Genomic DNA, 24,486 nt, shown 5'->3' with positions numbered 1-24,486 from the left:
CTAGGCCTGTCCCCTGACCGGGAATCACCCCCCCAACCTTTTGGTATGTGGGATGGTGTTCCAGCCACCCAGCCAGGGCTGCGGTTTTTAAGTCTGCCCCAAACCAGCGTTTCAGGTCTGCCTTTCTGGAAATAATTAGTTGGGAGACAAAGGCTTCTTCCCTTCCTTTCTACATCACCTTCCACCCTCTTTACTGAAAACTACTGTAGCCTCGCCAACGTTTCTGTGAAAACCTGCCCTGTGAGGACCCTTTCATCCCACCAGGAGAGTGTAGTGCAACAAGTTCAGAAACAACAGGAAGGAGCCATGGAGACAGGACAGTTCTCATAACCCAGCTTCTATCTATAGTACTGTTTAGGTCTCTACTTCATATACAAAAGGGCTGCTGTGGTGGAAAGGGCTGTTCAGAAACACGCAGAGGACTGTGGGTTGCCGGTTCTGTTTCGCATCTTGAATGCCACCTCAGGGCCCAGGTGGCCATCTGTCAAATCTAGTTTTATTTTGTTTTAAATATGTTTTTATTGATTTCAGAGAGAGGAAGGGAGAGGGAGAGAGAGAAACATCAGTGATGATTGATTGGCTGCCTCCTGCACGCCCCCTGCTGGAGATCGAGCCTGCAACCCAGGCCCTAACCCTGACCAGGAATCGAACCATGACCTTCTGGTTCATGAGTTGACTCAACCACTAAGCCACGCCAGCTGGGCTAGTTTTATTTTTACATAATACTCTCCCCGAAGGCCATTTGTTCATGTTCTATGCTGGCTATTAGTCCACTGAGACCACACCTTCTGCCCGAGGTAAGCACATGTGTATGTGTATATGTACTTGTATAAGAAAGCAGATATTAAGTAACTATGCATGATCAGAGCTATTTTACAAGTATAATGATTATATTTTCTATCCAATTAGTTTTCTATTTCTTGAGATTTATAGGAATAATTACATAATTAAAAGTGTGATTTATTATAATATTTTTCAGAGTTTGCAGGGCAAGGGAAGTGTGTTGTGTCACTGAAATTGTGAATATTTATTCTAAACTTAGTTAGCTGTACCCTCAAGATGATGGCTAACCAGTAAAAGTCAATTGAAAATTAAAAATTTTAAAGTACATTATAAATTTCCTCACTCCTTTGGTCCTTGGGAAATTATTTCATTAACTATAAGTATATGAACATAGGCCATTTCCAACTTCCAAGGAGATTGAACTTTTTAAGTTCATCAGAAAGGCGAGTGTGTGAAGCTCCTAGGGAGTTTCCCTTAGAGGTGGAACATGCTGTCTGCAGATAGATCCCAAGCTAACCTGCACGCTCCCTCCACTGACTCCCGGTGTTGATAAATCGCAGTATGAGAGATTCAGCATGGAATTTGTATTCTCTAATCTTACCATTCAGTGGTACTTCCCCAAGTAATTACTGACCACGGACTTGATTATACAAGGAGCAACAAGTTGATGGGTCATTCAAGAGACGTATTTATTGCTGTGCAGTACACAGTATCTTCTCCTGCCAGACGGACTGGCAGGCCAGCCCTGTCCAGCATGCAGGAGCCTACGATGATAAGTCTGACCCATAAATACGATTTGCAGCTTCTCCTCTCTTGAGATGGTCCGTACAGTGGTGGTCAGAGGGGCGATGTTGTAAGAGGGTAAGGGAGCAGAACGAATCCCGCTGACCTCTGTCTACCTGGGACTCCTGTTACGTCCTCACTGACACTGGCACCTTCCAGGCTGTAGATCCAACCCACAAAACTCTTCTGCTGTGACATCGCCCACACACATGCTGCCCTTCCTGCTGCTTCCTGCCCCAGTAGTGTGTACCCTCCAAAATGACTGACCTCTGATCCCACATCAACCTTAGCAACCCCACACAAGTGCTGTAGGGGAACACTCTCTCAACACCTGGTGTGTGAGTGACTGAGATTCCAAACCCTGTGAGAGGACTGAGACCCTTATGGAGAAGCTTTTGTGTCCAGGGGAATCCTCAGCCCATAAAGGTGCAGGAACCGTAACAGCCTGGGGCATATGACTGTGGAACGGAGCCCTCTGAGCAGACCGCTTCCATCTGGGAGTCTGTCCAGCAGACTGCCTTTCTCTGTCTCCAGCAACTTCTGATTTTCTAAATTCAGAATCCACAACTTTTGTAAAAGTTACAAGAGTTTGGGTTCGCCTCTGTATGTCCTCAGCTTGCAGGGTGGTGGGAATGGGGTCTCTAGCTTGTCTGTGCACGCGGGGTTCTTTGTAAGATTTTACTGCACACATGCAACCGAGAACATGTGGTCACATACGGGCAGTGGGCTCCCTCCCAGCACAGCCTGGGGAGTCCATCCTTCACGTTTGCCCCATGTTAAAATTAGTGAGCAAGGCTCAAACAAAAGTGTTCTATTAAAATATCTGCAGTGAAAGATATATACAGCATGTGGCATATTAGGATTATAAGAAAAGAGTAATAGTAAAAGAAGGTTGGAGAGGAATATCATGTTACTACACGGCCCAGTCTCCCACATACCCACTGCGTCAGTGAGCACATGAGGTCAGTGACTTGGTTCTTTAGACAGTCAGGCAAAAGTAACAGCACAAGATGCAGTGTTAGACCTAGGAGGAGGTTCACAGCTTTCTGAGACTTAAAACTAGCGAGAAAGGTACAGCGGTCATGTAATATTTTGTGTCATGCAAAGAAAGTATAAATGATATCAATTCTGAGCTTTCAAGAAGAAGTAGACAAAAATAACCTTTTTAAATGAAATACATCATTTTCTTGTTATATTAACTAGAATAAACTTTACAGTGGAGAAAACCCCTCAGAATTTCAAAGTTACAGATGAAGATGGGCTTAGGCTTGTTATTATCATGTTTAAATCTCCAAAAGTCAGTCGCTCAGTCCCTGCCTAGAAAGTCTGCTGTTTTAAAGTTTATCTACGCAAACAACCTTCTGAGCTAAGGTTTGTTTCCCTACGGTTCACATTGGACTTCCCAGAATTTGAAGAAAATCGAGTTACTTGGCTCCAGCTCTGAACTTTAACCCACTGTCATGGCCTGTGTGACTTATGGCTATTAGTAAAAATCAAGATGTAAAAGTCCTCAGAGAATGAGGGCTCGTGGCATGGGAAGGTATCATGAGCCCCAGAGGATTGTGTACGAGATTTTAAGTAGCTGTCTTCTGATGATAGGTACTTCATCGGTAGAGATAGTTTATATTTACCAGTGATGTCCATGGATGTGTGTCAGCACTTCCTCGCTGTTAAGGCCTTATAGGCTTGTCTTAAATTAGGAATTTCAGTCTGCAGATGTATGTGTTATAGCAGATGATTAAATACTAGAGAGGAACAAGCAAGATGTTTAATTTCTACTGTGAGGGACTTCTTCCTCATTTAGTCTACATGATACTTTATGTGGTGTTTTAGTTTGGAGTAGATTAGATGCTCATCTCTGGGCCAGCGTCTGGGTCAGTGCATCTAACACATGGAACTGCACTTGTCTCCCACTAGAATTTGAAATCCTAGGTAAGGAGGGATGTGCTTATTTTACATGTATGTTCCTGGGAGGCAGACTTGATGAGTGTGTGGCCTGTGCAGTAAGGACAAGGAGCGGTATACATGTGTACTTGCCCTGGAGGAAAGCCTACAGAAGCTTCAGGAGAAAACCTCATGCCTAACCAGCATCCCAGGTAATGTGTGATGCAGTAATACTGAAGAAAACGTATAGTAAAAGTTACATAGATTTACTAAAATTGAAGGTTTCACAACCAAAAATGAATAGAGAAAAAGCATGTATTGATTTTAAACCAAAGAAGAAATGGGTTTTGCTGACAGTGAGGGACTCTTCGGTGATTGACTTGCAGGGGCCTCTGGAGGGAGCAAGGCAGGGAGAAGAATCATCTTCCATATCTCCATCTCTCAGCTGCTGTTACTCAGAGCTGAGAGATGCATTTGCCTGTCAAGAAGATTCTCAGCCTGGGTTTGAAGAATTTAATGGTTTCCTGGATATCAGACCTGATCTTGTTGGTGAGAAGCGGAAGAATTGAAATTCTTCACTCTTTGGCAACACATTAACTCTTTCAGAACACAGAGGTGTCTGAACACAGGCAGTGCAATGTGTTTCTGAAATGATTGCTGAGAGATGGGAGTCATGAATTTGCCTTCTGAAGTGAGCGGGTCACTCTCCTTTGCTTGGTAGTCTCATTTTCTTTACCAGAATCTCAGATTGGAGGGCCACAGTCAGTGAGAGCCAGCAAGAAGCCTAGAGGGAACCTCACAGCTGTTAGCATGGACCAGTGAGGACCACTCTACTCTCTCTGGCCACCTCCTCGCATGCTCTTTCTCCCTGGTCCTTCTATAATGTATTGATGACTGCATGCTACCACAATACATAATTAAAGCTTTATCTGTACGGTGTAAAGACGCAACATTCTTGTCTATGATTCCCCTATTCATCCATCCATCTACTCATCCATCCATCTACTCTTCCTTCCGTCCGTCCGTCCATAAGCATCAAACATATTGCAGGACTGTGTCACATTCTGGGAAGAATGGTGAAAAGGCAGGAAAGTTAACAGATTATAATAAATAATTAGAATAAACTCCTAGATGTATGGCAGGGCAAAACCAGGGCATTGAGAGCATGGACAGAGGAACTCCACTCTGTGTGGGTGGTCAGAGACTTCAGAGGCAGGTGAGGAGGGAATGTTTGAGCTGGGAGCCCGAGAGCTGGTGCACCTTTGAAGAAGTGGGAGAGGTTCCTCCAGCCAGACAGCAGCTCGACGGGGTCGGGAGGAATGAGGTAGGGGAGGCACTCCTCTGAAATCCATGTTACAGAGTTTGAATCTTTATCCAAGGATGAGGGAAGGCATGATTTTAAGCCAGGGACAGACAGGGTCACACTTGTTTTCTAATGGTAATGTCCAGCTTTTATCTGAGCAGGTGGGCTTGAAGGAGCAGACTGGAGATGTTAAGGTCTCTGGGACACTTGCAGCCATCTGGACCAGGGAAGTAGGTGGTCTGGACTGAGGAGGTAGCAGCAAAGATGGTGCCACAATCTGCTGGCAGAGATATTGAAGGGACAGTAACCATTCTGACGTGGAAGCAAGGAGAGTATGACTCCCAGGTTTGCACATGAACCACTGAAGGGACGGCAAGGCAAATTACTGACCGGGGCACCCAGAGGGCAAGTAGGTGCTTAGTGAAAGGAGGTAAGTGTAGCTTTGAAAACGTTAAATTTGTGTTTATCATTGTACAAATACCAGGATGCCTTCAGCTGTTTGGACGGAGTACCTAGGCAGGGTGCACAGCAGTGAGGACAGCACTAATAGTTTCCAAGGAAAATTGAAAGTTTAATTCTACAAATACATGAATATTGTGATATAAAATTTAAAGAAATTATTCTTTCTTTAACTCTTAAAGTGTTTGTCTTGTGTTTGTATACTGCGGTGTGTGTGTATCCATAGCACATGTGCATAGTGGGGAGTCAGGGAAAGTACCCATAGAAGTGAGGGCACTGGGCCTCATGACAGAGGAGTGTTTGTGGGGTTGGGGCCTCCCTTAGACCACCGTGTATTACCTGGTTCTTCCACTGGATCAGATTAGCACAGTCAGAGAACTCGAGGTGTGGTGTGATTTGCAGATTAACTGAAAAATTCATCACCTACTTGTGCCCTTTTAAAATTAAGTATCCTACATATTGAGATAGGAACAAAAGGACGTGACTCTTACATCAGCTCACCAAGAAAAGGTGCTGTGTGCTATTGAGTTACTTTGGGTTGGTTCAAAAAAATTAATTTCCTTGGGATTTAATCAAGAGAATTGACTTAAAATTAACAACATAAAAGATAAGCACATTTGAAAATTATGAGTGGAGTGACATTGATTGTTTCAATAGAATTTTTTTTCCTCTTTTTGCTAAATCCTCTACTTTATGTGCCTCATCCCACATTTTTCCATAATTTGTGAATGTTGAGTGAAGCTGGGCTTGATTAACACTAATTGTATGTAGAAGGATCTTGCTGCACGTTTAATGAGCCCACTTAGGACATCACTCCATACTACGTGCTGTGATCTTCTGAAACTTATAGAAGTATCTTTGGAGATAAGCAAAATTTGGGTAACTTTAACATGCTAGCTGTCACCCTAAACATTCAAAAAGCATCATCTGGTGTGTTCATTCTGTCCCCAGTAGAAAATGTACTTACAGGAGGAATGTGAGGACAGAAGAAGGCTTCTCTTCCTTGTTATGACATTTCTCATAAATTAGCCATTGTCAGCAGATGTGAAGAAGGGGAATGGGGCTGAGAAGAGGCTCGGGGTATTTTTAAACTGAGTTACCAAGAAACCCACTAACTACCCAGCAGCACAGACATTTCTGATGACAGTAGATACCTTCAAAGGACTTGGTCTTTTTAATCCATGTAGTTCTGGAGACTTAGTCTCTTGATGTTACAGAGATTGGCTCCTCAGAGACTGCTGGGCTCTGCCAAAAAATGACAAGCTATCTTCAGAGTCACGTTCCAGAATCAAAGGCCCTGTGTCTAAAATAACAGGTCTTGTGCTGGAAACTGGGAAGTCTGGGTGGGCCCCAGACATCCATCCAGCCTATTAGAAGCACTGGTTCCAAGGTTAATTCTGATCATCATGGTTGTTGGGAGTCCTGCCTGTTGCCCCATTATAAATGGGTCCAGCTTGACCTGGCTGTATTCTGTTTCCCCCTGACCCCTACATTGAAAGCCTAAGTTGTGTATTAGCCAAGCTCCTAGCCTCTCATTTAATTACCAATATCCTTGGTCACCTCTGTGTCCAAAGGCACATTTATAAATCTACTCAGCAAGTAAAACTCTCTATGTCAGTCTCTCACCAATAAAATAATATGCATAAAAACTGAGAAACTCATCACTAGCCCTAGTCATTTCACCGTCTGATTTCTACAGTCATGTCCACTGTTCCCAGCTCTGCCCATGCACCTTGGGGGGACAGATGTGTTGTGTGGGTGTGGTGAGGAGGCTTGGAAGCAACACTGTGTTCCACTGTTCAGTTGGAGATGTTTCTTGACCACCAGGTGGGCATGCCAAGGAAATAGCTATCCACAAAGTTTGGGCTCGCGACAATGACAGGGCTTACGTACACATGGAGATTCATGTTCCACTAAATAGTTGCGGAGAGGACATAGATTGTCCTGGACTTTGCGTGCTTCCCCAAGGCCCCCCCCTTCAGTGTTGGCACACCCTATTTTCCAGCTACGAGGAATGTGGGCTGCTCAGGGCTCAAAGGTGTGTCCCCTTCCACAGGGACTAGCTGTAGGCATTCCTCCCAGGAGGGACCTACAATAGGACTCTGGGCGAGGCAACGTCAGCTGTTAAGTGGGTGCCACTCAGCTTGCTGACAGTTCCTAGGGCTCCCTTCCACGGAATCCTCCTATGGTGAGCATTCGGAGACAAGTGCTAGCAAGGCCGTGCTAACAGGATCTCAGTTAGCAAGGACCAGTCTGTGTAATTAGGACTTCGCAGTCAAAGTCTTCATACTTATCCATGATTATTATAATTATCTCTGAGGGACAGTTTTGACATCAGTGAAGTGGAATGCACAGACTTTTAGCAATTAAGAACTGACCGAGTTGAGCTGTGCCCCTTTGCCCTTGTGCTGACCACTCCAGTGTATAGACAGGGACCATCGCAGTGCTGGCAGGACTGGAGGGAATGGAGGGAGGCTGTAGCAGGCACAGCCTGAAGAGTGAGTGTATTTCACATTCAGGGCTCAACCGCAGCCATTTGTGATGTACAGCGCAGTGTCACCAGAGGCATAGCAGGGGTAGCAGACACAGCCTGCAAATCTAAATAATCCAGCAGATACTCAACGTCAGAAAAGAAAAACAATGACACAAAGATGATAGAGTTAGATGGCATATATGTTTGTATAAAGCACAATAAAAATGATGATGAGGTGAGATGTGAGAAGCACTAAGAAAAAATACTGTGACTTTGTATAGCAGTCTTGCAGTACCTTAGGTCATAATATGCCTAGCTTCAGCCAGTTTTCAAGCAACCCTGTTTTCTGATGCCTTTGCCAAGAAGTGGCTTCCACTGGCTTTGTGCCACATAGTGTGGCCAGAGAAAGAAGGGACAGGGACGTCAGAGGTCTCGGTGCCTTCCCAGAGAGCTCCCTGGAAGCTTGTCATCCCTGGTGGGGGGGCAGTCCTGTTTGGAGAGAACCCCAACAACCAGGTGAACAGAAAGAGATTTGGATGAAGCTTAAAGGGAAAGTGGGAGTAGAGCAGAGTGGTGTTTTTGTTAAATGTGACCCAACATGGGAGCACACATGAGGTAGGAACCTGGTTGCTGAGTTGGATTCTAAAAACCTATTGCTTACCTAGCAGTGCTGAACTGCACTATAAGCAGCACAGTCTCGAGCCCTCTGTTCCTCTTCCATGTGCCTCACATGTTGGGAGTGACCATGTGCCAGGAGAGCTTCCAGGCCCCTCACGGGTAAGGCTGTTCGTAGTACAGGATCCTCTGAGTGCAGTCCCTGTGTGCTTCTGCCAGGGCTCATGCTGACATGTTTTAAAACTCTGCATTTATCCATATTCTGAGCTCCCAGAATGACAAGCCAGTGTGCTGTCATATTGGTAAGAATGAATCTTGTTGCTATTAGCTAGTGAAGCTTGAATCAAACACATTATTAGACGCAGACTCAAGTAAATGTTGAGACTCTCTGGGCATTATTCAAGAAGGACTCAGTATCAGAGTTCCGACAACTGTGTTTCTCAGGTGACTGTGTAAGGTCAGGGCTGACCCGTTGGGGCAAACAGTGCGAGCCCCTGGTCACGGTCACCCGGTCTGATTTCCCTTATGTCTTTCTGCTCTTCATTTCTGGGGCACGGCCTCACATACCTTCCTATTCACAGTGAGAATCCCTCTTCCCTCCAAACTAGCAGGAACCCAGAATAGCCCTTTATTCTCTCTGAAATCTTGCTCACAAATCTGTTTGGTTCTAAAATGTTTTGTTATTGTAGTTGCTGCCGATTACAATAGGGCAAAAAATTAGGAAATGTGGAGAAGATACCATAAATTAAAGATCTCGTTGAAAGACCTCTATCCTACTTCTTAAGCTTGGCCCCTGGAGCTGTTCTTAGGTGTTTGGGTGCTTAGTGCCTCACCAGAGGCGGGTACACTTTTTCTATCATGGGTCCGGTGGCAATTGTAAGCTTTGACAGCAGACGGCCTCTGATGCCACTGCTCACCTCTGTTGTCTTAGCACAAATCAGCCACAGACAACGAGTGGCACAGCTGTGTGCCAGCAAAACTTTATTTATAAAAGGAGACTGGGCTGGGGCCATGGCTTGAGGAGCCTGCTTGACAGCTCCCAAGGTCAGTTGTGGTTTGGCATCACCAGCAGAGCAGTATGGGATTGGAGCCCCTCTGCTAGAGCCTGCATTGTCAGCTTAGACTTCACGAATTGTGTTTATAATTTGTTTCCTTTTTTGCCACCGTTTATTGTTTCTAAACTCTGTGCCAGATCCTGGGCTCGTGCCTATAAGCATTTTTATACACCATAGTTCTCACCACGCTGTATGCCCATAAGAGAAATAATGATCTCTCCTTCACAGGTGAGGCACCTCACGTTCCTGAAGGTCAGCTGACCTCACCAAGAGAATGGCTGATCCAGGCTGAGCTGGCATCTGCCTCTGTCTGCCCCAGCCACGCTCTCAGCCTCTGCGGCTGACCTCTGGGCAGTGGAAGGGGCCTCCTGACATCAGTAGGTCACTGGCTGGAGGGTATGGGCAGGTTTGGGACACATAACAAGCTCAACCTTGAACATACTGCATTTGAAATGGCTGTAAGGTACCTATGGCATTGGTGCTCATATTTCGTTTGTTTTCAAGAAACTGAGAGACATGTTCTGAATACTTAAGTGCAGCTGTTGAAGTCCTGGAGTTATGAACATGATGGGTTTCACTCATGGAGATAGATTTTATTTTAATCAGGGTCTTATTTATAGAGCATACACTGACTATACAGCCCAGTTTAAAGAAAAAAAGGCAGCCATTTACAATAAACCCTTTATCTGGCTCTCTCTAGGATATTCCCCTATTAAACAAACAAACAAAAACATGAGAGGTTTGCAAAGGAAGCAGATGCGTGGTGTCCTCCTTGAGGCTTTTCGCCAGTCCTGTGAAGGTTTAAACCACACTTGCTGCACCAGCCATATGGGGCTCCACTCTCTACCCTAAACTCCTCTGCCCTGGCCACGTGACACAAATCAGAGGGTTGGCTCTCCATTTGAAGGTGTTTAGCTTTGGTTTCAACCAAGAATTGCTTTAAAGATGGGCACAGACCCTAGTTACCATAATGAATCACATTCTCCTTGACATAAAAATGCACCACATATATCTACCCTAATGTTTTCACTGAAATTCATTGTTTTTCCTGAAATAAACCACATAAGGCACGCACAAAATTCCACCTTTATCCCATGCTATCTCTTAGGGTGATTTGTTGGGGTGCTCAGATCTGGCAAGCATCTCTGAACAGTTTACCTCTCCCTACATCTATTCATTTTGCAAATACGTAAAAGTACAAAAGTGATCCGTAAGGAATACTCGAGGGTGTAGCATGCATTACTTTTAAAAAGATTTGAAAACTCGGAAAGGAAAATGTCTAATCACTGTTAACCCAGCCCCCACTGACACAGTCTTCCTTAAGAAAATAGCATCTTGTCATAAGGAAAAAACAAAACACAAATAAGAACCTAGTGAACACATTAAAAACAACAATTACTCATCTGCCTTGGGCGTAAATGAAGAGGAGATTAACAAAGTTTTATCACTCCTCCCAAATTCACGCCAACAGAGGGAGGTACAGACCTCACGCACCCTGGTGGGCCTGAGGCTTTGTTCATCACACTGCTCCTGCCACTACGCAGAGACAGAGGCTCCTGGAGCAGAAAACACACCCTCCTTGTGCAGTCCCTGATGTGGGCTGCACCTACCAGAGCACAGAGCGGGAGCCACGAGGCCTCAGACCCTCCCAGTCCACAGCCACATGCTTATTTACTTCGGCTGCTTTTACATGGGAACTTTCGCAAAGCTACATTAAATTACATTTTCTGAAGATTGAGTCATTCTTGTCTTAGGTATAAAATAAGTTATCAATAAATAAAAGTACATGACATTACAGAATATGAGAAAATAAGTAGCTAACTTTCCAATAGTAAAAGGGGTTATGACTATGATCCAGTATGTTCTTTTCCAGTAATAATCTGATGTCTCCAATGGAAGGATGTTATAATTGGGTGGAATGACCTGCGATTCTCCTCAGGAGTGGGAAGATTTCTCCCTCAGGGAAAATAATAGTTGCTAAGGATTGAGAGCTTTGGGTGGACTTGAGGAGCTGTAGTAATTCCTCCAGACACAGAACTGAAATCTCCACGGCCCTCCTGCCCGGCCGTCGAGGACCCTTGAAGTCTTCCGTCTAGGATCTCGTACGTGGGAGAACTGTGCCCAGTGGACTGACGCCTGGGGTAGGTGTTCCGTAAGTTAAACTCAGAGGCTTGATGGTTATGACAGCAGAAGGGTGCCATACACACTAGACAGAGGTCATGGCAGGCAGGAGGTGTCAGCACATAACCGCAAAGGCTAAGGTCTGTGATGTCTGCATGGGCCCTGGGGAGCCAGCTTCATGTCAGTGCTGCTGACGTGGGGTTTCTCTGAGACACTGAATCTGCCAAGTGTCTGCAGTGTCCACTCCTTACAATGCCATTTGCATTTGCCCTTCTGGTTTCCCCCTTAGAGTATTACTTAGTTCTTACTTGAAATTTTAATTTTCTGATCCTATCTCTGATGTGGTTGGGCCCAGAACCTTGCTGTGATTCACAGTGGCCCTCCTTCCATCCTCAGAGTCTGTGGTTGATAGTGAGGCACTGACACTTGTCACAGTGCTGGCGCATTAGTTTGGTTTGGTTGCTAGTTGACTCCTTTTTTCTTTTATGCACTTTGAGCTTATCAGTTATTTGTCCCAGCTGTACCTATTTTGAGGGGATAATGTGGTTTTAATATAACTTGAACAGCATAATTAGTTTTCATTTTTATCATTTAATAAAAAGTCTTATACTACATTAAAGACTCTCAGGTTGTGTTAGTATCAGAAATTCTAAACTCCCTTAAAACGATCCCACAGAAGCAACTGAAAGCTGCTAATTGAACAAGACTGATCAGAGGTGATGCCATCATCTGAAGGTTTGGGTTGGCTCCAGGGAGAACCTGGTGGAATTTGCTTTTGACTGAGGTGTGCAAAAACCATTCCCACACTCACAGGGTCTGTAACAGTGGAACTCATCTCAGCCAGTCCCAATTGCCGCCTTCCTTCACCCCAACCCAGAGCACCCAACACAACAACATTTGCCTGGCAAACCAGTGCGAGGTTTGCTTTGGTTCCTCCTGTAGTAGGAAGTACAGTGTCCACAACACGTGCTGCATCCTGGGAGCAGGTGATCCATAGGAATTCTCAAGAGTATATAATGCCTTCCTTTGAAAAAGAATTGAAAACTCTACAGGGAAAATGTTGTCTAATCACTGTTAACCCAGCCCCCACTGATACAGTCTTGCTCAAAAATATAAACTAACATCTTGTTGCCCTGGCTGGTGTGGCTCAGTTGGGCATTGTCCTGTGCACAGAAAGGTTGCTGGTTGGATTCCTGGTCAGGGCAGAAGCCTGGGTTTCAGGCTTGATCCCCGGTAGGGGGCCTGCAGGAGGCAGCCAGTTGATGTTTTGCTCTCACATTGATGTTTCTTTGTCTCTCTCCCTCTCCATTCTTCTTTCTCTAAATCAATTAAAAAAATCTTTGTAAAAAAATATATAAATTAGCACCTTGTAATAAGAAAAAATCAAAAAATAAGAGCATAGTGAACACATGAAAAAAGCAACTGCTCACAGGCCATGAAAGAAAGGGGTGGGAGTGGGGCGGCCAGGGAGGAGGGTGTCCTGGGCTTGGCTTGTCTCTTGCATAAATGCTGGGGAGTCTGTTGTGCCTCCACCAAACCCCTGTGCACAGCAGAGGCTGTTGTTGAGGGAGATGGTGAGGACACTCCGGAACTACTAACCTAGTGGTCCTTTAACCTAACCTTGCAGCACTCAGCGTGTCGAATGGCGCCCTTATCTTCTGGCTGGCTGATGGCTGTGCCACCACTCAGAGGCCATCCCTTCCCAGTGGCGTGGCCATGCAGTCGACCCCTGGGCACCCCAGGCTAACTTCCACGCTGGGAGAGAGCAGACAGTGCTGAGTGGAGAATGGCACACCACTCACGGGATATCACGGAACCTGCTGCATTACTTTGAGGACAAGCAAGGATTGAGCCTGCAGAGGGGCCCTGGCACCAGCAGGGATAAGCTCATTTTGGCCTGTGAGGGGTGATTAATTTTTAAAATGTGGTTGCTTGTGAAGGCCATTGTAAATATATTTGTCTCATGGCTTCTTTGTTGCAGTGATGGGTGAGGGCTTTTCACCCCAAGCATCTAAATCCTCACATGTAAGTCACCACATGCAGAGATTTCTTTGAGAATTAATGGGGAGATATGCAGACTTTCTCTGGCACATGTGAACGTGTGGAGGAATTTTCTACACCTCCTCTTGGGGATGGTGTCCATAGCAACAGAAGGCTCTGCTGTGAAGGAATTCTCAATTAGCACAAGACACACGGATGCTGGTCTCACATTTCCGTGTGCAGCATATTCATTTGTGCAGGGATTTTAAGGTATTTTTTACTTTACGACCTTATGATATTAATATAATTTATTTTTAAACTGCCCATATTCTTCATGACCCTGGGCAATCAGCCTAACCTGCCAGAGCACAGTGCTCTGGGGGGACTGATCAGATCCCTGAGTGTGTGTACCTGAGTATCTGAATGTGCATATTCCAAGATGCACATTCAGTGAAGGTGCCGGCAGCTGAACGGAACAGCGTGCAGCAGACCACCATTCTGTCATCTACGGGAGGACGGTCCCTTTTGTTTGGATGTGCAGAGACATTCTGGGAGGACCCTGAGAAACCAGGAACAGTGTGTGTACACGCAGGAAGCTGAGGAGGAGCAGATGATGAGCCTGGGAAGGAAGGCTTTTCTTGGTGATCGCTGTTACTTTTCAGTTTCAAACCATGTAAACAACTTAACCATAAAAATTTTTTTAAAAAATAGATATGTTTCATCAGTGAGTCTCAGGCTAATGAGTGAACTATAATTCTCATAACAGTTTTAGTCAGGCATTTACTGATCACCAACTACATAGGTGTCACTTTGCCAGGGTCTTGCACAAATGAGATTTCTTGAGATTGGGGAGGCTGCCACAGCATAGAATGGCTGTGGAACAGGGTCACAGTGGTGTACGCACTTGCCTGTAGGCACTCAGATGAAATGAAATGACAGCACTGGGGGGGCGAGGAAGGTTTTCTAGATACAGTACCCAGGGAAGGGTGTATGGGCAGGATGAAGACATGTGCTTAATTTGCCTGGCAGTCAGGAACCACTGATGTGTCTGGAACGGAGAGACCTAGTCACAGACCCTGCTACTGGAGAAAGGTGGTGTTTGTGATCCTCTCCCATAAGCACTTCCGTAATTGCTGCCATTTTACAATTTATGGGGCAAGTGTGGTCCCAAGCACGTTATATGAAGTACTTTTTAAATCCTCACCTGAGGATATTTTTCCATTGCTTCTCAGAGAGAGTGGGTGGGAAGGAGGGAGAGAGAAACATTGATGTGAGAGAAACACATTGATTGGTTGCCTCCTGAACACTCCCCAACTGAAGCCAGGGATGGAGCCTGCAACCGAGGTACTTGTCCTTGGCCGGAATCGAACACAGGACCCTTCAGTCTGCGGGCCGACGCTCTAACCAGAGTCAAATCTGCCAGGGCTATATGAAGTACTTTAAGTACATTCTCTTAAAAAATTTTCTTTTAAATTACTGTTGACATACAATATCATTTTAGTTTTGTGTATACAACATCATGATTAAACATTTACATAACTTAGGAAATGATCCCCTCAATGAGTCTAGTCCCCATCTGACACCACACCTAGTTATTACATTACTCTCTCTGTTCGCTGTGCCGTACTTGCATCCTCGTGATTGTTCTTAGAACTGGCAAGTTTTGCTACTTAATTCCTTCCCCTTTTCACCCATCTCCCTACCCCTCTCCCACCTGACATTGCATTCAATCCTTGAACAACCCTATGGATGGCTTTAATGCCTGGGAGAACTCAACAGTTACTTTATGATTGAAATTTCATTTTATATATATTAAAAACGGGGCTCATGGGCTGAGCAGCCAGCACTTGGTTGCATGAACAGCACGTGGCACAGGAGGGTAGGGTTCTTGACAGTGAAGCTTTCGTGCCTGACCATTTGGAAATGACACACTAGTCTCTCACTCTGATGGAAACATGAGTATAATGTACAAAATACCAATAAAATTTAATTAGGAATTATTTTAAGATTACAATGATTCTATATCCAATTCTACTGAAGGGCAGTAGATAATGTCACCAGACAGGCATTCTGAAGGTGTGGAATCTTTGCGCCATCTGATCTAGAAACTAGTGTGGGCAATGAGGATGCCATGCTCCAGGTAGCCTGGATGCTGAATGTTAAGTCTGTGTGCTGTTGTACTTACGTTTCTTTTCTTTATTATCAAAAGGGTGGCAAAGACATTATTAAATTAGGTCAGCATTTAATCTAGTCTTAGGGTCAATGTGGAAATGTGAGGCAGTATTTTAGTTGTACTTCCCTGTATGAGTTTTGAGCCCAGACTTAATTTAAAGAGACTAATCAGTATAGATTGATTGAGAATAGCCAGAGTGAATGCCAAGGACAGAAATGGTGCCAGTGGAGGTGATAACCAGAAACAGATTTTAATACACATAAATAAAAAGTGAATTCAGTGGTCTCTTCTGTGTGTATGCAAGTATTATAATATTGTTTTATAAACTTTATTTCTAGCTCCCATCCTGCTGGGCCCCTGCCCTCCTTTTTCTCAAGTATTTTTGTCTAAGTTCTTGGGGGCTTGCTTATTACTGATGTATATGCCAGTAGGAGGCGAGGGGGAGGAGAGACCCCTCTGTTCCTTGATGTCATCAGAACACCAGAATGCCTGCACTGCCGCCGTCGTCCATGGACAGTGTCCACTGTTAACAGTCTAGGGGGTCTCCGTGGAGGATCCTTGTTGTGGGCCATCTCTCCCACTAGTTCTGCAATGAATCCTTCCCTATTCTAAACTTCAGTTCAAAAACTAGAACAGACTTTCCCCACCTTTTGCAATCAGTCCCTTCCCTGAGACAGACACGTAGGGAAGCCCAGCCTTCTGGTCACCATCAGCCTCCTGTCTGACCTGACATCTGGTCCAAGTGAGGATGGACAGGGCTTTGCATCCTTGACCCACTCAGAAGATGCTGGTGCTCCTCTCTGATCTTGGGCCTTTTCAACTTCCTCAGGCTCTAAGATGCCCATGTATGCAGATAGCCAAGCCTGCCCACGCAGAGTTCCTGGAAGAAAGTAAAGTGGAATAACCTGTGTAAATAAGGGAAGATTCCTAGTCCTGCTGAGAGCTGTGTAAGAATAAAACTCCTTGCTCAGCTACAGGGCTCCATGCAGTGACTTCCAGCAGGGGAGGGGCACCCTTTGACACTGGCAGCCTATGCAGCAAACTTGGGTTAGTTGTAGACAGTGGCTATACCGTTTTCACTCTGTGTTAGGATAGTTTAATCAGAGCTTAAAATGAAGCAAAATGGGTTCTAGTGAGTAAATGTCTGCACCCCGCTTTCTCACACACTAAATAACAGCTGGAAGCCTGGGTGTAAATGAGTCTGTAAAGTCTTCCCCTGAGCGGGCAGGACAAGTGTTGGGCATTGGCCTTGAGACGCTTATTTTCCTTTGCACTAATTGTCCTGAAGAGATTCCATTTTGAGATGTTTGCCGTGAACCTTTCAGAGTCTTTATAATTTCTTATCATTTCTACTTTTTTTTCAAAATGAGAAAAAACAAATGGGTCCACAGTTGAAGCATCCAGTCCTAGGGCGGGACTTACCCACAGCGTTCAGTTTAATCTTGGTGGAAGCAGAAGTGACTCCCTGATCAACAGGTCAAAGGGTAGAACACACCTGGAAGGTCTCAAGACACCGAGAAAATGTGATGGTTTGTTCTGGATTCTCAAGTGTGTACCATTGATCTACACGTCTGTGCTTACGCTAGCACTGTGCTGTCCTGGTTACTGCTGCTTTTTGCTTTTGTCTTTTTTTATAGTAGGTTTTGAAATCAGGGAATTTGACCTCTCCAGCTCTGTTTTTCCTTTTCAAGATTGTTTTGCTTATTCTGAATTCTTTTCCATGTAAATTTCAGAATCAACTTGATAATTTCATTAAAAAAAAATAGCTGGGTCTTTGGCAGAGTATTCTGAATCTGTTGGTCACTTGGGGGAGTATTGCTGTATTAATAATAATAAATCTTCTGGTCCATGAACATAGGTGTCCTTCCATTTACTTAGATCCTTTATTTCTTAAAACAATATTTTGTAGTTTTTAGCTTATATATCTTGCACTTGTTTTGTTAAATTCTGTACATGTTGTATACCAAATACAAAATACATTGTGTGGACACTGAGTTCTTAGCTATCTTTTTTTTAAGTTCTTGGAGGTTTTGCGCATATTCATGCTTGTTTTTATGCCTTGTTTCCTAGGTGTTACAACTGATCAGTATAAACTAGTAGATGGCTCAGATTTTCCTAAATACATTGTGTGAATACCTTCTACCCTGTGCCAAGGGGATCTGTATGAGAGGTGTACCTTCAAACTTTAGGCCTTTTACAAGACAGCCTCACTCTCACTCCCTGCTTGCTTAGGACCTGGAGGTCACCAGAGATGAGTGACTAGTGCCTTTTCCCCCATGTCTTTCCTGGACATCTTTTCTGTGCATTGCAGCAGTCTTTTAGATACCCAGGAAAATGTCCCAGCTTTCCAGAGACCAGTGTTATACTGTCCAGTTCTCTAGGGTTTCTCTAGCATTTGCTTTTACACTCCCAGCCAGGCTCTGTTTACCCATCTGAAATGAGTTCTGGTGCTCTGGTCTGGGGAGCCCCACCGGGGGTTGAGGCCCCAGAGTCCTCAGTGGGAACCCCCCACAGCTGAGATCTCCCTCCAGACCTTCAGCTGCTGCCTGTGGGAGCCCAGCCAGCCCTCTCGTGCCTCTGTAATTCCTACCCATCTCTATGTGGTCTCCACTTTAGGTTCTTGGTTGTGAGGGTGCTCTCCAGCTCATCTTCCGTTGATTATTTGGGATGATTTTCCTATATTTTAGTTGTAATTGCAGTTTGTTCCTGGGAGAGTGTCACTGTAGTTTCCACTCAATCTGCCGCCATCTTGGAATCTCTAAGAACTAACCTTAAATTATATTTCTCTAGTGTGGAGTGGCCAAGAAAGGACTCTATGATGAAAGGCTGTAAACGAGTAGCTAACAGATCATTCGTCACCACTTTGCAAACCAGGGAAATGGTGTAGAGAAACATGCAGTCACTTGCCAAGGACACCAGCTTGGGAGTAGAAGTGTGGGATCCCAATGCTGTCTGGCTAAGCATTAACTGCATGGGGCTGTTTGGGCATCCCAACCCCCGACCCCATCGAAGCAGCTGCACAGAAGCCCAAGGTTGTGCGGCGTTGCCCACATGGACCAGGCTTCCAGGAGACGGTCCAGTACTGTAGGTCTGAGCAGCCAGCCAAGGATCTCCGGATGCCTGACAAATCCTTTAGTAAGAAAAAACAAAACAAACAGAAGAACAGGGAAAAAGGAAATTGGAGGAAATAGAAGCTATACAAGAAGAAAGAAGAAACATTAACCTCCTCAAAGCTGTGGAAGAAAACTATTGCACTTAACAAAAACAGAGTACCCTCTAAGTAGACGAGGGAGAGGAAGATTCAAATAACCCAGAGGCCACTTGGAAGAAAAAATATGAGTGTAAAATTTGTAGTTTAAATATCTCACTACAAGGGTGAGAAGGTAAAATACAGGAAACTAGCCAGAACAAAAAGACAAAGCTATAAAACAGGGAAATTAGAGCTTATTTCCAGTAAGACCGTCATCTGAATAACAAGCTCCAGGAAGAGAGCAGGGAGAATGGAGGAAAGAGACCCTAAGGGAGGAGTGAAGAGAATGTCCCTGAAAGTTCTAGGGGCCCCAGCATGATGGGTGAAAGCACACCCACCATCATTGGGACATCTGAGAACATGGAACAGCGTGTTCCGGCAAGGTGGAGTCAGCCTCTAGGGGAGAAGACTCATACAGAGAACTCTCCTGATGGACAGATGTGGAGTGAAGCCTTCAGACACTGAGGGAGGATTATCCCAATCTCTGTGTTTTACTCAAACAAATATTAAAGACATAGTTAAAAAATGATCTCCCAAGAACCTTCCCTTAGGAAGCTGTGGGATGATGTCTTCATCCAAGAGAGGAGCCATGGGATGCAGTAAACAGCAGATGGGCTGCCAGACAACCTGGGGTGCTGGTGAAGGGGGTCGTCCTGAGATCTTCAGGGGACCCCAGCATGAACCAGGCCAGATGGAGCATATTGACAGCTCTGCTGAGACTTTAGCCAGGGCACCAAGGTGACACCTAATATGCCTGCTGTGATGAGAGGAGACTATTCAATTGGGAGAGAGTCTGGGGAGCAAGTCATGACTCTCACAGAAGAGTATGTGAGTGTCCATCACAGTTGTCAACAAATGAAATATAAGGTCCTCTGTCAACAGCGCTTTCATATTGTGACAACAGAATACCATTATCAATCTAATGGTATTAGTCAGTGTAACTATCTTGGGGGCAGAAAGTGTGTGGATGGAGAGGCAGGGGACGTATGCTAGAACACCACGCCCTGTGCTCCGCAGTGGGCAGTTCACGGAGAGATGCTTCCTGGTGGGACATAGCTTAGGGATTTGGAGGTCACTGCCAACAGAAATGGCCGAAGAGTGGATAGTCTTTCCCTCTGGGAGCTGGAAATAGAATAGGTGACATTTGAGGAGCATTATTTTCCATAACAAGCCATACAGAGCTATTTGATCCTTAAACTACGTGTATGTATAACTTTGATGAAATGCATATTACATTTTTTAAAAATTGATGCTTCTGTTGTTCATCTTGAGGGCTGATAGTTGTAGCCTGGCAGACCACGCCTGGCTAGTGTGATTGTAACTCACCTCCCACTAAACATTCATTTAAGAGCCCATCCCGGGGGTTCCATGATAAATTACCACAAACAGTGCCTGTTACAGGAAACTGAGAGCAGCCAGAACCATAGGTGGAGCCCTTCACTATGTGTCTAAACTAGGAAAGGGGATGTCTTATGAGATCAAGCCACTGAGTGAAGGTATTTTGTTAAGAGTAATCAGCTCAGCTCGTCTTATTCTATTTTTCTAAAAATATATTTTATTGATTTCAGAGAGAGGAAGGGAGAGGGAGAGAGAGAGAGAAACATCAATGATGAGAGAGTCATTGATCAACTGCCTCCTGCACGCCCCCTACTGGGGATCGAGCCCACAACCCAGGCATGTGCTCTGACCAGGAATCAAACCTCAATCTCCTGAATCCTAGATCGATGCTCAACCGCTGAGCCACGCCAGCTGGGCTGTCTTATTCTGTTTTTAAAAATGCTCCTTTTAAAAAGAAATTTGTATGTACATATCAGTTGTCTTAAGTGAGAATATATGTATATGTTTGTAAGAAGCATCCTATGCCCTGCAAGAGTGTTTAGCCTGCAATCCATTTGGCAGTGACTTTTTCATCTATAGCTCATGAGTGACTCCAGATGAAAATGCACCTTGGAGAACAGATTCTCCTAACAGTTCCCCTAGTGAGCTTTCTTCCAAAAGAGGGGCAGGTGCCTTGTGTCTGTGGGTGAGCTCAAGGGAACTAGGAAAGGAGCCTGTCACCCAAGGATGGGAAGACAGAGATGGTGACATTTGGAGGAGCAGCCTCCATGAAAAGATGAAAGCGGGGTGCAGTGCTCCATGTGGGGAATGAGAAGGATATTTCAGCTCCCTGACTGGTGAACGTGTGTGTGGGGTATGGGCACACATCAGGTAACCTGTCATTTTGTCCACAGAGTTATGTTTTGTAGATACTTATTAACACTTCAGTGAAAAACCTGACTGTTTTCAGACATCTGCTGTGAGGACACCAGCCTGCCCCTCAGGGGTGAGCATGAGTGTCTTTAGGTCTTTCTCTGTGATCTCTTCCCAGAACCATGAGGACTCCCCCACATGACAGTGGCTGCTGTGATCAGCCTAGAAAACGTTATGTAATGCCCAAAGTGGTAGAGGTGAATTTCTAGGGTTACCAGATGAGTACAACATTGTGTAAATAATATTTTACAGAAGTGTGATTTTTTTAACCCAGTGCTGGCAGTATGTCAGATGGAGCGGTTCTGTTCTTTAACATCAGGTCCTCTTCATGTACCCTCAGTCACTTCATTGTTTTGCTTTATGTTGGCTCATTTATAAGATTTATTTAAATTTGTCTATTTGATGTTCTTCATATGGTGAGAATTAACCTGCATTTTCGTAAAACCACTATATTGAATCATTCTTAGCCAAGTTAGTAATATCTCAGAATGTATTAAAAATAACCATGCCCACTATATAGATATTAATAGTAGAAGATTATATAGAAGGCCCATTTTAGACACTATATTTGGGTGTTGCTTTATAGTTATAACAAATAAAAATTTAAATTATTAAGAGGTTGTATTTTGTTTTCTTTTTTAATTAGCAACTAACATGCTCCACAGTCTTTTAGATGGAAAGGACTGCAGCTTACTTACTGTCTCTGTGGAAGAGAAAGACAAAATCAAAACACGCACGACAACCTGCTGGTGATGCAAGCTGCGTGTCTATGTACAGACACACACTCATGCTTCTCTGACTGGCCTCTTAAGTGTTTCATTTGCCTTAGTACTTAGACTCAATCACAAAATAACTCTTCCTCATACTCTTATAAGAATATGCTTATAGTTTTGTGTAGTTTTCATGTCACGGTGATTTAGTTTTCTAAAGGAGTTTTCTGTAATTGATTACTTATCAGAAATGTATTGGAGGTAGTATCTCCTACCTCCCTCCCTGGGGCATCTGCGTGGGCCTGTGCTCTCTGTCTGATTATTCTAACCCCACTGTCTTCCAGTGCAAACCTCCCTGAGACTCACTTCCCCCATGTAGGAATTGTATTTCATTGTGAATATCAACCTCATTTCTCTGCATTTTTCTTTTTCTCTAGAGTGACCCACATCTGATGGAAGAGACAAAAATGTAGCTGTTAAATCCAACCAAGTATTTATCTCTCTCAAATTATCAACAACATCCTGTCAAGAAAGGTTCTGGTGGGTCCCATATACGTATGGCTGCTCAAGGAGACACATGAAGGTAATGATCCCATGTCCCACTCCAGACTTGCATGCAGACAAATGTCTGGTCTGTTTGCCTTAAAATATCTTACTTTGAAAAAATATAAAGATGGGTTTATGAATTTTGGGTTTTTTATTTGCCAAAGAGCACAGTGTCCCTTAATTTTAAGAAACTCAACATAAAGTCAGATTTGTAATCCATTTCTAAACATATTCTCGGGTAGCCTCCTATTACCCAATTACATCTCCCAGAAATGATTTCATAGCCATAGGAGTAGGTCTGTTCACCCTTTGACAGTTGTAGAGAAGCCCCTTTAAAATCAGAACTCTATTTCTACACTTAGTTCTATTTAGGGACATTGTATCTTTAAGGAAATTAATCAGGTCTTTAATTAGGGCTTCTTTTGCATAGCCCAAATCCTCCTAGGTTGCTGTCAGTTACTGTTGATGAATCTCCCTTGGTGCCACTGTGGATCTTGGGAGCCATGCTTCTTGCAGAACTTCAGGTTATTAAGGTGTTCTTTTCAAAAAATTATTTAAATTGTCATAAAATGTGTATAACATAAAGTTTACCATTTTAGTCATTTTTATGTGTACAGTCCAGTGGTAGCTGTGTGAGCATCACCACCACCTCTCTTCAGAACTTTCTTATCTTCCCAAACTGTCATTCTTCCCAGTAAGCAGTCACCCCGCATTCCCTGCTCCCCACGTTCTGGCAGCCTCCATTCCACTCTCTGTCTTCATGAATCTGACAACTCTGGGGCCCTCATATGAGTGGAACCACACAGTACTTGTGTTTTTGTGACTGGCTTATCTCACTTAGCATATCTTCAAGGTTCATCCATGTTGTTGCATGTGTCAGAATATCCTTCCTTTTTAAGGCGGAATAGCATTCCATTGTCTGGATGGACCCTATTTTGTTTATCTGTTCGTCCGTTCATGCACGCTGGTGTTGCTTCCACCTTCTAGCTGTTTTGGTAATGCTGCTGTGAACACGAGTGTATGGATACCTGCTTTCAGTTTGAGTCCCTTCGTCAATACTGAGTATATACCTAGAAGTGGGGTTGCTTGGCCATGTGGTGATTCTGTTTTTAATTTTTTAAGGAGCTGCCACACTGTTTTCCATGGTGGCTGTGCCATTTTACATTTTCACCAACAGTGTGCAAGGCTCCCAATTTCTTCACATCCTCACCAATGCCTGCTCTCTGTTCTCTTCTGTTCTGTTCTTAGTAGCCATCCTAACAGGTATGAAGTGGTACCTCATGTGGTTTTGATTTGCTCGCTTTTGGGCCATTTCTGTGTCTTCTTTGGATAATTTTCTGCTTAAGTCCTTTGCCTTAATTGAGTTATTTTATTATTGTTGTTGAGTTTTAGGGTGGTTTATATATTCTGGATATTAACCCCTCACCAGATAGATGATTTGCAGGTCCTTTCTCCACTTGTTTGCTGATGTCCACTGATGTGCACAAGTGTTAGCTCTGACCCAGCTCACCTGGTTTTACTCTGTTGCCTGTGCTCCTGGTGTCACATTGAACAAATCATCGCCAAGTCCAGAGCCACGGAGATTTTCCTGTCTTGTCTTCTAAGAGTTTTAGAATTTTAACTCTTGTATTATGGTGTCATCTATTTGGGGTTAATTTTTAGTTTTTATATTTTATATGGTGTAAGTTAAGGGTCAGACTTCATTCTTTGTATGTGAATATCCAGTTTTCTCAGCACCATTTGTTGAAAAGACTGTCATTTCCCTATTGAAGGGTCTTGGCACCCTTGTCAAAGTGTTTATTTGTAGGGTTTCTCTTCTGTTCCATTGTTCTCTCTGTCTGTTTTTGTACCACACAGTTTTGATTGCCATAGCCTCATAGTAAGTTCCGAAACCAGGAAGTATAAAACCTCCACTTGCTCTCCTTCGTCAAGGTTGTTTTGGCTTTGGGGACTCCCTTGAGAGTCCCTGTGAATTTTAGGGTGGATCTTTCTGTTTCTGCAAAACTGACATTGGGATTTTGTTGGGGGTTGCACTGAATTTATAGATCCCATGACAAAGTTTCTTAATGAAATAGAAATAGAGGTTTTTCCTATCTGATTT

At 44.2% G+C, this 24,486-nt stretch overlaps 1 protein-coding gene across 2 annotated transcripts in view; it reads left to right on the top strand.

Annotated features, from left to right (window-relative positions):
* Positions 1 to 24,486, top strand: part of MYT1L (myelin transcription factor 1 like) — a 272,855-nt gene that overhangs the window by 122,801 nt on the left and 125,568 nt on the right. For both annotated transcript variants that reach the window (XM_081157325.1, XM_081157324.1), the window contains exon 3: positions 22,277 to 22,422. In XM_081157325.1, the coding sequence (XP_081013451.1) occupies positions 22,417 to 22,422 (6 nt within the window). In that variant the 5' untranslated portion in view covers positions 22,277 to 22,416. The remainder of the gene's footprint in view (positions 1 to 22,276; positions 22,423 to 24,486) is intronic.

The sequence above is a fragment of the Miniopterus schreibersii genome (assembly GCF_964146895.1).
Source record: "Miniopterus schreibersii genome assembly, chromosome: 13".
Lineage (NCBI taxonomy): Eukaryota > Metazoa > Chordata > Mammalia > Chiroptera > Miniopteridae > Miniopterus > Miniopterus schreibersii.
Note: the sequence above shows the minus strand (reverse complement) of the source record. Positions and strands in the feature narration are given on the sequence as shown.